Here is a 14468-nt window from a genome sequence, read left to right on the forward strand (position 1 = left end):
TTTTCCTAGGGTAATAAAAAGAATTTATCAGAATCTACACATATACAATCTGATCAGGAAAAAGAACTTAACATTAAAAAGACAGAAGAGAATGAAAATCTAGAAGTTAAAGAAGATGAGACAATTAAGGTAGATGAAATGCTCAACACAAAGGTAGAGGCAGAAGAAGAAAAAGCAAAATCTGGGTAAGACATTTGTTTTTGGTAAAAATAATTTTGAAAAGCTATGTTAGTTTAATGTACATAAATGGTTGGATTCTTTACTCCAAGTTGTTAATGTGTATTAATTTATCCAAATAAGAAAAATAAGAGCAAATACAGAATGATTGCCTGATTTAGATTTGTCTTTTAGAAATTTTAAATGACTTAGATCTTACAAATGCCATTGTACAAGGAATAAATTTGAAGTTTTCTGATTCATTTCTCTTGTTCTCAGCTCAGAAATATGAGAAACTTTACAAAGATGAAATTGCTTCCTACTGCTTAATCTGTTTATTGACCACATCGTGCTTGATAGTGATGGATGTGAAAAAGAGCATCATCCCATTGTTTGTGGGGAACTGGATGTCTATAGATTATGTGTTGTGGCCAGTGTTTTTATTTCTTGGGTTAAAAATTGACAGGAATTAGATGCTTTAAATTCTGAAACCATAATCCTACAGTAAATTAACTAAATCCTCATTACTTGATTAAAATGTTGATGAGATAATGAGCAATGATGTCTATCCAAAAGGTTTTTTTTCCCCCTTGTAATCTAGGAAATCTCTACTGGTCTTTTTAAGAACCACTACCTCAGGCAGTGAATAGAGCACTGGCCCTGGAGTCAAGAGGGCCTGAGTTCAAATTCGACCTCAGACACTTAATAATTACCTAGCTGTGTGACCTTTGGCAAGTCAATTAACCCCATTGCCTTGCAACCCCCCCCCAAAAAAAAAACCCATTAAGTCAGTGGTTTTGTAATTCAGAATATATTGTGGACAGGTAAAATATCTAAATTGTCTACAGTGACTATTCTGTCCTCTAAAGACCTCAGTTCTATCCTCTTTATATGAGAGACTGAGCCAGAGAGTCAAGTTGAAAGGAAAAGAGGTGGGGGAGGTGGGTTAAGGTAGCAGAAGAAGAATGAATTCTTCTACTGGGACTTATTATGTTTAGAATTTTCTTATAAAATATTCCATAGACTTTTGTTCCCCTGGCCATTTCAATTTCTTCTTATTCTTGCTTTTCAATATACTTTCTTGCTGTTCACATCCTAGAACTAAATTTGTTGTTGATGTATTTTCTTACTGTTACATATTATGGTAATATCAGAAATTAATTTATTGGTTTTATGCTAGAAAAAGCTATTTGGAAATACAGTTTTAAAGAATTATTTAGTTTTATTTTTTATTCACTAAACTTTGTTGTCTAAGGAATTGGCTGCTATTTAGAGTTTTCTCTTTTCTTTCTCCACGCTTCAGGCATGAAATACATCCTCTAAGAGTTAGAGCTTGGCTTCAGATTTGGGAGAGATCTGTTGGAATATTTTGTTTCTTAAAATTATCTGTTGACCAAAATGTGGTACTTTAAAAGAAAATAAACTGGAATGAATATGCATATACATACATATATATTATATCAAATGGCATTGAAATATGTCTCATAGAACAATGTTGATATATGTATATCTCTATATATTATATATTAGATATGTGTATGTATATATATATGTTTATGTATGTTATTTTAGTCTACATATAACAATGAATTTTACATAAATGAAATTTATGTTTATATCTTGGGGCATTTGTTGTTTTTTCAAATTTTCTTAATTTTTCTAGCCCTTTGATTTACTCGCTGCATTGTTCAGTAGAGCAGTGAATTCTTAGATTTTACTGATTTCCAGTGATTTAATTGTTATGTTTGCTTTTTGTTCACTACATATGTTATTTGGATGAAATTTATTTGGTTTATATCCCTATCTGATGTTAAATGTGTCTCATGTTTCATTTTGAATAACCTGCTTGACTTATATAGAATATTAATAATGTTTATTTCATAACCAATAAGAATTTTCTCAGTCTATTTCCTAAACATTGTTATAGTTTTATTTTATTGTTGTTAATATTATTTAAATTTAACATTTGTGGAATACTTCAAGTTTGCTCAGTGCTGAACTATTTATGATCTAATTTGTCTTGCTATTTTTGTAAGAAGAATTTGGACTTAGCAATATGCACCTTTCTTTTTTTTTATCTGATAGTGATGAAGTCTAAAAATAGAATTTTTGTTGCTCAAACATTAAACTGATTTTTGTACCAGAATATATACTCTATTATGAGTGAAGTACAGTTGTATGATCATAGCATTCCAATCAAATAGTCTTCTGAAAATACAAGGAACTTTAGTATTTTTTGTTCTCATGCATATAATCTTAAACCAGTAATTATGCTTCCCTACCATTATTTATGTTGCCATTTTCTTGAATATTTTAGCTACTTCAAGTAAGTACTTCTTCCCATGTTTTGATTTCCTAATCAGCCAGGTTGATGAACAATGTATGAAATGTTTTGTATTTCACTTCAAGTGATAGTTAAATGATTAAAAAAAAATCTGTTTTGTTTCCTATGTGTAGTAACAAAGTGTACTCTAAAGCACACTTTTGTATTTTAGCTAGTATTTATGGAAGATGCACATTTTCCAGTTTTAAAAAATGTCATTGAGGATTCTAATCCTAGCCTGTAAAACAAACCTACTTTAACAAAATTTTTGTTATAAAAATTGATAGAATATCCTGTCACTGGAAAGCCCTGGATACCTATTTATTTTTTTAAAAAAATTTGCTGCATCTTTTTTTATGTGATTTACATAGTAAATTACTTTATGGAAGCCAAAAAACAGCTGTGAAACATAGACTGCTTTTTGTTTTATAGTAGAATTTTAAACTGTGCTTTGTGAACATTGAATTATTAAAACCAATAAGTCTTTGTTGACTTAAGAATTTCCTCAGAAAATGAATGGGAAGGGAAAGGAACCAAAAACTGTACCCATACATACTGTTTATTTCTCTGTGTTCCATACATGGTGATGATGTACAATAGCCATAGATTAATTGTTAAATATTATCTATAATTTATATGGTTGAAATTAGCTTTAGAATAGTGTCGTTCACCATAAGAACATTAACTAAAGGAAGTCTGGAAATAAATCTAGATATCTTATTGATTTTCATATTTAGTTTTTATTTGTCTTTTGAAAGTGTTTCTCTTTGAGAGAAATTAGTTGTGTTTAGTGTAGGTATTTCTGTAAAACAGACTAAAAATGAAATATTTAGTGCAGTTTTAGATTTCATATTGAAATTACTTCCTCTTAATTCTGAAATAAGAGTACTTGTGATATTTTTGTGCTAATGTAAGTTTTTTCTGTATATTGTTTAAATAGTAATATGTGGAGGTTTTTCTGCAAATGAATACTCCTAAATTACAGAAAGAGCACGTTGCTGAGAATACTCTAACTGATTTTATATTTATAGCTTTCATTTTTGAGGAGTAACATTTGGAACTATTCTTTACTATATCCATTTTGTTGGAACTTTAGGTTTGATAGATTCTGTAAAAGATTATTTGCATCAAAGAAGGCATAGGTAAATTAAAATTAAATGTTAGACAGTGCTTAGAGAAGCTAGTGAAATTGGCAGAATATGCTTGCATAAGATTAAATAATATCTTAATTATTGTTTAACATAGTTGACTACATTCAAAACACATAGTTTTAAGATTAAAAGATCTTAAAATACTAGCTACTGTGAGTGAAAATTTTGATTAAGGTTTGATGAGAGAGGGAAATATTTAACAACAGCAACTACAAAAAATGACTGTGGAGTCTAATGAACGTTAAACCAAATGTGTAAATATTTGAAAAAAAATAAAATTTGTTACAGTCAACCTCACTAGTTCCTTGGTATACAGCACCACTTCAGTTCTTCTGGCTGTTGATGGAAATTTTCTTTAAATGAAGCCATTTTTGCCTCTTCACTTTTTGTAAAAGCTTCTTTTACTACCATTTTTAGTGATTATATTAATTTGGAAATCAGAAAATTTCATGCACTTGGAACCTGCTGTTCCCAGGAACAATCGCATCCACAATATTTATCAGTATATGTGGGTTGGAACTGAAAAACTTATCAAGTGTCTTTTATTAACTCTGCAATTTTTTAAACCTTTCAAGAGATGAAACGAATAAGGAGGAAGATGAAGATGAGGAAGAAGCAGAAGAGGAGGAGGAGGAGGAGGAGGAGGAGGAGGAGGAGGAAGAAGAAGATGACGACGATGACAACAATGAGCAAGAGGAGTTTGAATGCTATCCACCAGGCATGAAAGTTCAAGTGCGGTATGGACGAGGGAAAAATCAGAAAATGTATGAAGCTAGTATTAAAGATTCTGATGTCGAAGGTGGAGAGGTCCTTTACTTGGTGCATTACTGCGGATGGAATGTGAGGTAACTGAGTTTTAGCTAGTGATTACTACCTAAAAAATACTTCTAAAATACTTTTCTATTTTAAAAACAAATTGATTGTTGAATTACAGACTTGTTGATATCCTATTAAGGTCATTGTACCATATCAAAAATATTTAGTTTTTTTAGCATGTAAATTCCACATTTAGTGACTTTCTATGTAGTTCTTAATGTTTTCAGTGCTACACCTTAGATTATGGCATAAAGAAAAAATTAAGTCTTGACAATTTTTATGGTAACATCTATAGCTTAAGAAAGGCAACTTTATTGGTTCAGTGATAGAAGATATTTTTTTAAAAGGTTAAAGACTTTTGAACTTCTTAGTTTCTTCAAGCTAGTTATCAGATCATCTGCTTTTTTGCATATTCAACTGCATTGCTGCATTATCTTCTTCGTAATCTTAAGTCATCTTTATTTCATTTTGTTCAGTAGTCAGGGATGAGATTCTGAAAACTTATCCTTCTTCAAGAAGGCCCTTGTTCTCCAGTTATCTCCTCATCAACAGGCCTTGCATTATAACTTCATTTCAGCAGCAACAGAAGTTTCTTTGGACCATCTCCTACACTGGCAAACATCATAACTGAAAGAATTCAACTCTACTCAAAGAAATAGTTGGATGGCACTTTTCAGCTGCCACTGTGAACTGGGGAACAGGATTTCAATGCTGAAGGTTCAGTCTTGGGTTATGCCACAATTCTTATCTTGAACCAGTAGTCTCTTGGGCTTATGTAGCCTAACTTTATCCAGATACATTCTTTGTGAATCTTAAATAGAAATAGTAGATTTTAGGATCTTTAAGTTGTCTGCTCCACAAATGGATTTTTCTTGGAATGTCCATTATTGTTTTTGGAATATAAATGGTAGTAATAGAAATATTGTCTTCATAATAGTTAAAATATAGATATTTATTGTCAGGAATACCTTTCTGAGGTATTTTAAAGAGTATTGTCACTCTTTTAATTAACTCTCTTGTAGAGTGTGGTTCTGGCTAATGACAGTATTGTCAGGAAGACCTCATCTAAAATTTTCGACTTCTTAAAAGCAGTTTTTGCAGTTGTGTTCCCTCAATGGAAAAGACTGGAGGCATTGCCCAATCCACTTACTTTTCTCATTCTGTGAAAACTATAATTTCAATCCATCCTGATGCTTTGGATACCATAGCAACTCCAGTGCTAAGGAAAACCTCAAGAATATTGTCTGGGATTCATTCTGCTCATTCCAAACTAAGAAGATTTCCGGGATTTAAAGTGCCTACGCCAATTCAGAGATATAACAGAGTCAAAATAGTTTTACAGGAACATAAGATGTTTCAGATGACATTAAGATAATAGTTTTTCAGTTCTATACTGTACATAAATCAAATATTCAGCTATTATTTGTCTTAATGATGTCTAAATAGAATGTTTTTTCTTTAAATTGAAAGACTGGTTTCTGAAAGACTTCCTTTCATGGAAATAATTGGGAACTGAAAGATAGATGTTATAACAATATATTGACCAATTTTTTGATCAATTTATTGGACCAATTTTTTAGAGTTAGTCATTTTAAACAATGAACTTTTTTGAAAATTATTAATTATAACTAGCTTCTTCTGTTATACAAACCCATAAAATAAGTGGTTTAAATATTAAATTGAGCCAGAAATAAAAAATTGCTAAGTATCTTATATAGAATAACCTTAAATAGGTATTATCTAATCACTCATGCCCCTTTTAAAGCATTCCATTCTTTATCTTCTTGGCTCACATCCTAAATGTTGCACTAGTAGTTAAATTATATTAAAAAATTGTGTTTCTGCTGTCATTGATCATTGACCTTAAATTTAATAAATAAAGTAAAGAATTTAGGGGGTTCTCTAATCTCTAATACTCTCATAAATATTCTCGATAAATATGGATTATTGACTAATTGAATCATAATACTCAGATTTTTTTGAGAATAGCATTTGAAAGGTCAATTATAATCATTTTTCAGCTCTGAAATTTTGTCCTTATATTTGATTTATAACATGATGAGCTAATGATAATAAATGTGGGATTTATTTCAATATATTATAGAAAAGAAAGTTGGAGTATTTTTGAGATTTTAAGTTGGGACAGAATTCAGTAAAATAGTCTTTTATTGTAATTCATCACTGAAAAGGTGATAGAATATTTTCAATAGCCACATTTTATTTAAGTCATGGTTTTTTTATTGAAAAACAAAATGGACCATTGGGTAGAAGGCTCTCCCAACATCATACAAAAACCTTTCAGGATTCAACAAAATAGGTTGTGATCATATATATTGTTTGGGAAAAATTCATATACCTCCATGCAATAATAGGTAGAATATAACATTTAATAGGTAATGATTTTATGATTTTTGCTTTGCCAGAATATATCTAGTGATGACTGTAACAAATCTCATTAGCTCTCCAGCCATTTTTCAATTTTCTCCTCTATTTGAGGGGGTCTAAGGGAGTGTTCATAAATCCACATCGAAAGAGTGATGAAAATCAGAAATGTGAATCTCTTCTATGAAGGTACAAGTAGGTGGTTAGTTTCTTGATGGGAGTTATTCGAAGTAGGAACAATGTAAAATAAGAAACTATAGATCTCTTTTCCTCCCAATTTAGAGTATCTCTGAAGGTATTATAGTATTGATTTGAACAAAGAAATATTACTTACAGATTACAGAGTAAGATTTCATGTCCATGTGAAATTCTGTCATACCTAAAATTATCACAATTTTCTAATATCTGAATAATTCATTGAATAGTTAGAAGATTTTTTAAAAGTTTGATTGTGATTTTCATGATTTTATAACATTTCTAAATTGATTTGTTTTCCTAATTTCTGAAAAGGAATTTTAATTTAACAATGTTATTAATTGCTATCATTTTAATTTGTTGCCATTTCTTGCTTGATAGAGGTATTTGTTTGTTTATACAGAGTATAAATAGCAAATATTTCTTTTGTTCAATTTGTAAAATTCATGATTTTAGTTTGAGTACTCTAGGTCACTAGCATTTCAAACTCCATAAATTGACCTAACTTTGGTGAATTTTTTGTATAAGACCTTTTAAAATTAGACCTGTTTGATCCTTTGTGAGTAAAATGACAAAACACTATTCTCTTTGGGCATATCAGATATTTTAGAGTGTTCTCACGCCATATAGGTTAAATTAATGGTTACTGGTAACATTCTTAAAGACTTTAGAATGTGAAAAAGGCACCAGGGCAAAATGGATAAAGAGCCAGCCTTGCAACCAAGGAAGATTAAAGTCCTGAATGACATATGGTAGTTCTATGATTCTGGGCAATAATTTAATTTCTCTATTTCCCAAGCAACTCTCAAAAAGACTATAAATCGCAAATGAACTAGATGAATCTGAATTGGTGGAGAGAGTTTGCATACAGCGATATCATGTTCAGCACCTCTATCTCCTCTACCTCTCCCTTATCCCTTTGTTACCTTTACCCTTTGACTATTACTGTCATATAGAGATTCTACCAGAGTTTTGATGGAAGAAAATTATTCTTTTATTTAACCATTTTGCTATATTAGCTTTCATAATCAGAGTTTTGACAGCGCTTGAAACTAGTAGCTAAAATTAGCTGTTTAGTTTATTTATGGTGAAATATGAAACTGTTTAGAAAGATTTGAAACAAGAATTGTCTTTAAAAAAGTATATTTTTAAAGTATATTTATGAATTTGGTGAACCAGTATAGAAGCAACATATTTTATGGGAATTAATTACTTGTCTGAATATTTTGAGTACTTTCAGAAGAATACTGTAAGAATTCCCAGTTAAAAGATATGCCAAATGGTCAGTAACTGATTTTTTTTTTTCATTTCAAGCACATCCCTTGTGGCACATTAAACAATAAAGTCAAAAAACAAATTCCGTTTCTGGTTTTCTTCAGACTTAATCATGAAAGCAAAGGCCCCAGCATTTGAAAACATTTAACTTTCAAATGAATTTAAAATCCCCTTTTTGAGAATGGGTTATACTTAAACCAAATGGCTTAAAGTCTACCACTGTTGACTTGAGGATGATTGACTTATATACTTGTTTAACAGGTTGACTTTAAAATTATATAAAAGTGAAAGGATAAATTTTCATATCCATAATTACCAAGTGAGACAACATAGTGAGTAAATTACTGGTCTTGAATTTCTGGATTAAAATGTTGCTTCTAATACATATTAGTTATGTGACTCTTATTCTAGTTAACCTCTGAGTTACCTAGTCAAATCTAGTCTGAGGACTCTACCTTTCAAAGGTAGAGCCATACTTTCAGAGTAAAGGGACTTTGTATACTAGGTTTTCCCTTTATCACTGAAATCACAGTTCCAGGAAACAGTGAGAGAAACAAAGTTCACCAAAGTTAAAAATTAGAATGTCATTGCTTGCTTTCTCTATATTTCTTTAATCAGAATTATGACCATTGCATATTGACAATAATTTTGAATTATGGGCAAATATGTAAAATTATATACGTGCTCCTCTTATTTGTTACATACTAACTGTATAGTATATATTCTAAACTGGATATGAAATTTTGAAATGCACAAATTTAAATCAGTCAGTAAATGTGTATTAAGTAACATATGCAATGAAGACTAATTAGTCCCTATATATAAAAAAGCTTATATTTTCATTGGTAAGTTACACACACACACACACACACACACACACACACACACACACACATAGATAAAGACAACCAGCAAGAGAAGTCAACAGATAAATGATATGTAAATTCAAAGGATAATATAATTTATGATAATTATAAATTATCAAAGGATAATATAATTTCTAACTGAGATTGTCAAAGAAGGTTTCTTGGAAGAAGTGGATCCAATCAACAAACATTTTAAGTGCCTACTACATGCCTGGTTGCAGTCTAATGGAGGAACCAACATGCAAGCAACTTTATATAAACAAGCTACATAGGACAAACTGAAGATTATTTCAGAGAAATGGCACTAAGATTAAGAACTGGGGAAGACTTCTTGCAGAAGATGGCACTTAATTGAGACTCAAAGAGAAGCCATGTGGTAGTGAGGAAGAGAGAGTGAATTCTAGGCATGTGTGGCAGACCAGGAAAATGCCAAGTCAGGAGATGGTGTGTCTTGTGTGAGAGATAGCAAAGAGTCAGTACAATATCATTGGATCAAAATATATGTGCGGGGGACAGCTAGGTGGCGCAGTGAATAAAGCACCGGCCCTGGAGTCAGGAGTACCTGGGTTCAAATCCGGTCTCAGACACTTAATAATTACCTAGCTGTGTGGCCTTGGGCAAGCCACTTAACCCCATTTGCCTTGAAAAAACCTAAAAAAAAATTATAAATATATAGAATAAGTTGTAAGAAGACTGGAAAGGCCAAAATTTATATTTGTTCCTAGGAGTAATAAAAAGACCCTGGATTTTATTCGGGGGGGGGGGCAGTTCGACGTGGTAAAACCTGTGTTTGAGAAAAATCAGTATGACAACTGAGTGGAGGATGGGCTGAAGTGGGAAGAGATTTATGACTGGGAGATGAATCAGCAGGCTTTTGCAATAGTTTAGGTATAAGATGAAGAGGATTTGTACCAATGTGGTAGCAATGTTAGAGGAGATAAGTGGGGATAAGGGTAAACTATCTTGGCAATTTGGTAAAATATGTAGGTGAGAGAAGATCTGGAATCAAGGATGACATCTAGGTTTGTGAGCCTGAATGAATGGAAGGGTGGCTGAAGAAAGGAGAATTGGGGGTAGGGAAGATAGTAAATTTAGTTTTGGACATGTTGAGTTAAAGAGTCTATGGGACATCTAGTTTGAGTTGTCTACAGAACTGTTGGAGGTGTGAGACTAAAGGTAAGGACAGAAGTTAGGACTGGACAAATAGATCTGAGAAGTATCTTCTTAGAAATTATATTCTAAACTGGATATGATTTAGATAAGCAAAAAAGATTAGGAAAAGCATATCTGACAGGAAAATTCCATTTCAATTAAAAATTTATTAAATTCTTACTATTAATAAGACTCTGCACTGGAGATACCAGAATGAAAAATAATAGCATCCCAGCTCTTAGAGCTGGTGAGGGAGAGCTAGAACTAACATACACACACACTTTCTCTCTCTCTCCCCCTCCCCCCTCCCCCCTCTCTCTTTTCCCTCCCTCCTGCCCTTCCCCCTTCCTCATTCTACCTCTTTATCCCTCATTGTATGTGTACATGTACACACACATATATATCAGACATATATTCATGTGTTTGTACTATAACTGCAATATGTTAAAAATAATAATGGATATGAGAGGTTTTAAGAGACTCAAAAGGGAGGGATTTATTATTTGCAGCCTGAGGAAAGCTTCATGTAAAGATGCTTCTTGAGGTATCCTGGAAAGAATGCCAAGAGGTGGAGTTGGGAATGGGTAATCTAGGCATGAACAGAGCTGTAGCCCAAACTATGTGAAACTTGGAGAGGGTGGGTATCATATGATATAAGCTTTAAAAGCTTTGTTGAAGCCAAATTATAAAGTCCTCAAGTACAATTTTTGCTTTAGTTAATAAGCAGTAGAAAATCACAAACGTTTGAGCATAAGTGACACAATTTATACTGTTGTTTTAAATATTCTTTGACAGTGGTGTGAAGAATGGATTGTTTGAAGGGAGAGACTATAGACTATATGGCAATCACCTGACTCTTTTAAAAATTGTCTTTGCTGGATCATATTCCATGTTTTGTTACATATGTGTGAATATATCTAGAACTTCTCTTTCTTTGTCTCTGTCTCTGTCTCTCTGTCTCTGTCTCTGTCTCTGTCTCTCTCTCTCTCTCTCTCTCTCTCTCTCTCTCTCTCTCGGTGATTTTTATCAGCTCCCATGAATTTAATCATCAATCCTATACAGATGACTCCCATTTCACATCCTCATATCTCTCCCCTGCATCACAAATAGTCTGTTGGACATTTATCCCTGAATATACTATTTTCATCTCAAACTCAACATATCTAAAACAGAATTCATTATTTTCCTCTCTCCCAACCCTCTCACCTTCAGAATTTCCATATTAATGTTGAGGACGTCGTCGTCGTCGTCGTCATCATCATCATCATCATTCTCATTATTCTTATCCAGATTTAACAACATCTTAATAATCCTTGACTCTTCACTTTTCTCTCATGATCCCCCAATATCCACCCTCTTCCATATGCAATCAATTGTCAATTTTTGTCAGTTCTGTCTCCCCAACATTTCTCACCTTCCCTTCATTCACATAATCTTCATTCTAGATCAGGCTAGTATCATTTCTCAGTTAGGCTATTGAAATAATTTCCTAATTGGTCTCCCCTGTTCAGTCTTCCCTTTCTGTTGATCTTCTAGTCAGCTCCCAAATTGATGGTCCTAAAATATATTTCTGACCATGTCACTTCTCCCTGCTTAAGAAGCTAGCCATTAGAATAAAATACAAACTTATTTGTTTGACATTTAAAACTTCAAATCTGGCTCTAACTTATCTTTTTTAGGATGATTTCAAATTGTTACTTCTCATAGACTTTATGTTCAACCAGACTGGCCTTGCTTGTCCATTCATATAATATCCTATTCCTTCACTTTACACAGACCCTTCTCACTTCCACCTCTTGGAATCTTTTCATAGTTCAACTCAATTGTCATCTGTGGCATTAGCCTTCCCCCAAATTACTTTGGATATTTGTATTTCCCTGTCTGTGTAAATATTGTATTCCTCTATGGGCAAGATATTTTTAACTTCTACCCTTGAACCTCAGCACCCAGCAGACTTGCTTGCATTTAGTAGGTGCTTAATAAATTTTTGTTTAATTCATTTGGAGGTTCTGATGATCCAGAATTGGAGAAGGTAGCACCTCAGCTAAATATGAGTTTAGACCAAAATCTCTTATTGCTAGTAGCAAAAGATAAGATTATAAATAGAAAGATAGATTGGGAAAAATTGTTAAGTCTTGACTTGTAGAATAAGGAGTTTGAAGTCTTATAATAGAGTCATTGAAAGGTTTTCATCAGGGCACAGATATGATCAAAGCCTTTCTTGATTTTAATTTCTCTGCAGTCAGCCTCCAACTATCTGTGGGAAGGAGCTGAGAGCATGCATAATCGTATTTGGACCAAAATTTCCCCCACTTAACCCTTGATAGAAGTTACTAGTTGAGAGGAGCTAGGTAACTCAGTAGACAGACTACCTGGCTTGGGGTCAGGAAGACTCATTCATCTTCTTGAGTTCAAATTTGGCCTCAGATACTTATTCTAGGTAAGTTACAAAAACTTTCTGACCTCGGTTTCTTCATCTGTAAAATGTGATAGAGAAGAGAGATGGTAAACCATTCAAGTATCTTTGCCAGGAAAACTTCAAATGGGGTCATGAAGAGTCGGTTATGACTGAACCAACTGTATGTAACTGAAACAACTGGCATAATTCATGAGCTCTGAACTGGTGGTAAGGAAATTCAGTTTCTAGTCCTACTTTTACCTTAACTGAATAATGTAACCTGAGAGTAAGCACTTCAGCTCCCTGGGTGTCGTGGAACCTCAGTCATAAAATAGAGGATAGATGACTTCTTGCATACAGCTTCATGATACTCTGGATTTCAGGATGGTCCCAGAATCACAGGTCTAATTAGCTTTAATATTCTGTGATTTGAACTTGCCTATAAAGCAATGGAAAAAAGAAAAAAATTGGGACAAAGTAATTGATCTGTCACTAGTTACCTCAAAAGAAAGTATAAAGTTAAGCAAATTTGAATACCTAAACAATTGATGTCCACTTGCTTTTGCTACATCTTTTCCCAATACATTTTTTCTTGTTGTCTTTTTTCTCATTTAAAATAGTTTCTTAACTTGAAACTCTTTGATTCTTATTTCCTCTTTACTTTTATGTGTTTTCCCCACCTCTTTGCATTTTTTTGGTTATATTATTAATGTATTACATTACTTTATAGCCTAATGGTTGTTAATAATAACTAATACTAATAATTCACATTTCTAAAACACTTTTTACTTTTATTAGAAAATTGGTATAAGGGAAAAAGTACTTTTGGAAATAGGAGTCTGAAACATTTTTAAAAGGATAAATTGAAGAAGTACAGAAGGGGGAAGAAAAGTTGGACAGCAGTGATACTGTTATGTTAAATTTCATATGTACTTTAAAATAAAACAGGCTATACATATTAGATATTTTATGGTTTCAGCTACTAAAAAGAAAATGAGTTTTCCCTTTCCCCCTCTCCCCCAGCCCCCCAAAAAAGAATTTGATGACTGAAGTCAGTTTAAATGACTTAACCCAGAGTCATACATTGGTTTGTGTTGGTGCTGGAATTTGAACCTAGGTCTCCTAGTGCCAAATCCCAATTCATTCTATTGAACCTTACCCAGAATGCTAGTAAACTTTATGTGATCATCCTTCTCACTTCTTTATTGCTGCCTCTGATTTCCCTCTAATATCTAATTCCCTTGAGAATTGTTAGCCATGTTTATATTACTTTTAAATTTTCCTTAAATTTCTCCTGATAAGAAAGAATAACAGTCACTGGAGTATAATAACTATTATCCTTACCTTCTTAACCCCATTTTGTCTTTAATCATCTTCTAGCACCACCCTCTCATATCACTAAATGAAAATGGAGAGTATCTTGATTCTAAAAAAGTAATTGCGATTTTGGAAACCAAATGCAATATGACATGAGTTTGTTTATGACTTGATATCCTTAATAATCTTCTTTAGTCTCCCTCATCTAGGGAAGTAGGTGGTCTTTTCTGTAGGAAAAAAAATGATTGATTTGGGTCCAAAAACCAAGGTTGGTTTTCAAGAATTACAATGATTATAATAGGGAAAATGGGAAGAGAATAAACATTTTTATATATCACCTTTTTCAAATATCTCATGATCATCACAACTCTGTGAGATAAGTTCTATTATTATTCTCTCTTATAGTTGAGGAAACTGAAGCAAATAGAGGTTAAATT

The 14468-nt window shown here is 32.5% G+C and overlaps 1 protein-coding gene across 14 annotated transcripts in view; it reads left to right on the top strand.

Annotated features, from left to right (window-relative positions):
- ARID4B (AT-rich interaction domain 4B) overlaps positions 1 to 14468 on the top strand; it is a 215696-nt gene that overhangs the window by 162286 nt on the left and 38942 nt on the right. For 13 of the 14 annotated variants that reach the window (XR_012475755.1, XR_012475756.1, XM_074222966.1 and 10 more), the window contains 2 exons: positions 10 to 185; positions 4206 to 4475. Coding sequence is in view for 12 of the 14 variants with exons in the window: in XM_074222966.1 (XP_074079067.1) it covers positions 10 to 185; positions 4206 to 4475 (446 nt within the window). In the remaining 2 variants the exon portion in view is untranslated. The remainder of the gene's footprint in view (positions 1 to 9; positions 186 to 4205; positions 4476 to 14468) is intronic. The other variant, XM_074222972.1, reaches the window with a different exon arrangement.

Source organism: Macrotis lagotis, chromosome 2 (genome assembly GCF_037893015.1).
Source record: "Macrotis lagotis isolate mMagLag1 chromosome 2, bilby.v1.9.chrom.fasta, whole genome shotgun sequence".
Lineage (NCBI taxonomy): Eukaryota > Metazoa > Chordata > Mammalia > Peramelemorphia > Peramelidae > Macrotis > Macrotis lagotis.